This window comes from Pyrgilauda ruficollis, unplaced genomic scaffold, assembly GCF_017590135.1.
Source record: "Pyrgilauda ruficollis isolate IOZ18807 unplaced genomic scaffold, ASM1759013v1 scaffold2427, whole genome shotgun sequence".
Lineage (NCBI taxonomy): Eukaryota > Metazoa > Chordata > Aves > Passeriformes > Passeridae > Pyrgilauda > Pyrgilauda ruficollis.
The window spans coordinates 1-2683 of NW_024523742.1; the positions used below are offsets into that span (position 1 = coordinate 1).

General features: G+C 65.0%; 1 protein-coding gene across 1 annotated transcript; it reads left to right on the forward strand.

The window, feature by feature from the left end:
* Nucleotides 1-987: 987 nt before the first annotated feature.
* Nucleotides 988-2385, forward strand: LOC121355071 (GATOR complex protein NPRL2-like; the record flags this gene model as incomplete). Its single annotated transcript, XM_041470233.1, has 6 exons — nucleotides 988-1115; nucleotides 1198-1234; nucleotides 1363-1456; nucleotides 1531-1648; nucleotides 1851-1993; nucleotides 2247-2385. Coding segments are annotated over 6 exons (588 nt in total), but the record flags the coding sequence as incomplete, so codon positions are not given.
* Between the last annotated feature and the right edge of the window lie 298 nt (nucleotides 2386-2683).

A 2683-nucleotide genomic window follows, 5' to 3' on the forward strand; every position in this document is an offset into this window, starting at 1 on the left:
GACATGGGGACACCGGGGACACCGAGGGGGACACCGGGGGGGGGGTCCCAGGGGTGACAGGGAGGTGACACGGGGGACCCAGAGGTGACACAGGGGCTGCCCAGGGTGACACGGGGGTGACATCAGGGCTCCCGGGGCCGGTTTGGGGTATTTTGGGCGGTTTTGGGGCAGTTTTGGGGTCCTGGGGTGGTTTTGGGGTGTTTGGGGCAGTTTTGGGGCAGTTTTTTGGGTATTTGGGGCAGTTTTGGGTGTTTGGGGCGGTTTTGGGGCAGTTTTGGGGTCCCGGGGTGGTTTTGGTGTCCTGGGGCAGTTTTGGGGTGTTTGGGGCAGTTTTGGGGTGTTTGGGGCAGTTTTGGGGGCAGTTTTTTGGGTATTTGGGGCGGTTTTGGGGTGTTTGAGGCACTTTTGGGGTGTTTGGGGGCAGTTTTGGGGTGGTTTTGGGGCAGTTTTTTGGGTATTTGGGGCGGTTTCGGGGTGTTTGGGGCGGTTTCGGGGTGTTTGGGGCGGTTTCGGGGTGCCCCTTACCCTGAGGAACACGGGCAGCGTGCGGCAGCGCGGGGTCCCCCCGTTGGGGACCTCCAGGGACAGGTTCCGGGTGGGGGAGGGGGGCGCCCCCCCCGGGCCCCCCCCCAGGAACAGCGCGCGCCGCGCCCCCCCCGCCTTGGCCCCGTCCACGCTCAGCTCCAGCGCCAGCCCTGGGGAGGGGACACCGCGGGGACACCGCGGGGACACGTCAGGGACAGCCCCGTGTCCCCACCCTGTCCCCACGGCTGCTGTGCCACCCTTGGGGACACCGCGGGGACACAGGGACACGACCACCGGGGTGTCCCCGAGCTGCGTGTCCCCTCCTGGGGTGTCCCCATTTGTCCCCTCCATTGGTCCCCGCGATGTCCCCTTTGTTCCCCACCCCGTGTCCCCTGTCCCCTCCTCTGTCCCCCCGTGTCCCCTGTCCCCCCGTGTCCCCTGTCCCCTCCCCTGCCTCACTGCTCTCTGCCCCGTTACCTCGTGCCCTCCCAGATCCTGCCCTACATCGATGGATTCCGGCACGTCCAGAAGATTTCGGCGGAGGCCGACGTGGAGCTGAACCTGGTGCGCATCGCCGTGCAGAACCTGCTGTGAGTGCCTGCAGGGGCTGCTCAGCCCCAGGAGGGGGGTGCTGCCTGGGAGCACCTCTCACCTTTCCCTGTCCATCTGCAGGTACTACGGGGTTGTCACACTTGTCTCCATACTCCAGGTGGGTCGGGCCGTGGGGCTGGGAGCGGGATTTGGGCAGTGCCTGGGAGGGTGAACTGCAAGGTTGGAGTGGGCTGGGCCTGTCTCAGAGCTGCAGCTGAGCAGGGCTGCTTTTCCATCATCCTCCAGTACTCCAATGTCTACTGCACCACACCGAAGGTCCAGGACCTGGTGGATGACAAGTGCCTGCAGGAAGAGTGTCTGTCCTATGTCACCAAACAAGGTACAGTGACCCTGCCTGGGGATGCTGGCCCAGGCTGGGGGACAGGGCAGCTGAATGGTGACTTGTCCTTGCAGGCCACAAGCGAGCCAGCCTCAGGGATGTCTTCCAGCTGTACTGCGGGCTGAGCCCTGGCACCACCGTGCGAGACCTCATCTCCCGCTACACCCTGCAGCTCCAGAGGGTGGATGAGAGGTCAGAGCTCTCCTGATCAGTCCCTAAGGGCAGTGGTGACACTGGGGGTGGCAGAGAGAGTGAGCAGGAACTCAACCCCTCTGTGTGTAGGGTAGGAAACGTGAGGCAGTGGTGGGGCATATGGAACAGAAGGGAATGTGGAGAGCTGGAGCATTTGGCACCTCGGCATTGTGGTCTCAGTCTCTTCCCTCCTCGTCCCCAGGAGGCTCATCCAGTTTGGTTTGATGAAGGGCCTTATCCGGCGGCTCCAGAAATACCCTGTCAAGGTGGCCCGGGACGAGCGCAGCCACCCAGCCCGGCTGTACACGGGCTGCCACAGCTACGACGAGATCTGCTGCAAGACCGGTACGGATCCGTGGGACCCACGGGATCCTCTGCTCGGTGTGAGCCCCAGGGCCGGTGGGACACACGGGGGTGTCTGCCTGCCCACAGCTGTGCACTGCTCCTGGGTTCTTGCCCCTTTGGGAGCCTTCAGACTACAGGGAGAAGGGACTGTGGGCCAGGCTCTTCTCCCAGCCAGGCTGCGAAGCCCATATTGCCGGGGGCAGGGCTTGGGGAGTCCACCAGCCCTCTGACCCCCCACTGTCTTACTCCCTAGGCATGAGTTACAAGGAGCTGGATGAGCGCCTGGAGAACGACCCCAACATCATCGTGTGTTGGAAGTGACGCAGCGATAGCCCCCGCTAGAGCCGTGTCCCCCCGCTGTCCCCCGCTGTCCCCCCGCTGTCCCCCCGCTGTCCCCGCTGTCCCCGCTGTCCCCGCAGTGTCACCCACCAGGACACGTGGTGGCCGCTGCCCAGGACGCAGCCGCGCTCCTCGGGGTTGAACATGGAGGGGACAATGGCCAGGGTGGCGCTGGCATGGACGATGGGGCGGCCCCTGGGGGGACACAGGGTCAGGGACCCCGGGACCCCCCGGGGGGCACCGGTGACACAGGTGACATCGGTGACATCGGTGACATCGGTGACACTCACCTGTAAACCACGGCTGCGTCCGCCCCGAAGGCGCCAACCAGGAGGTCTGTGGGGACAGGGG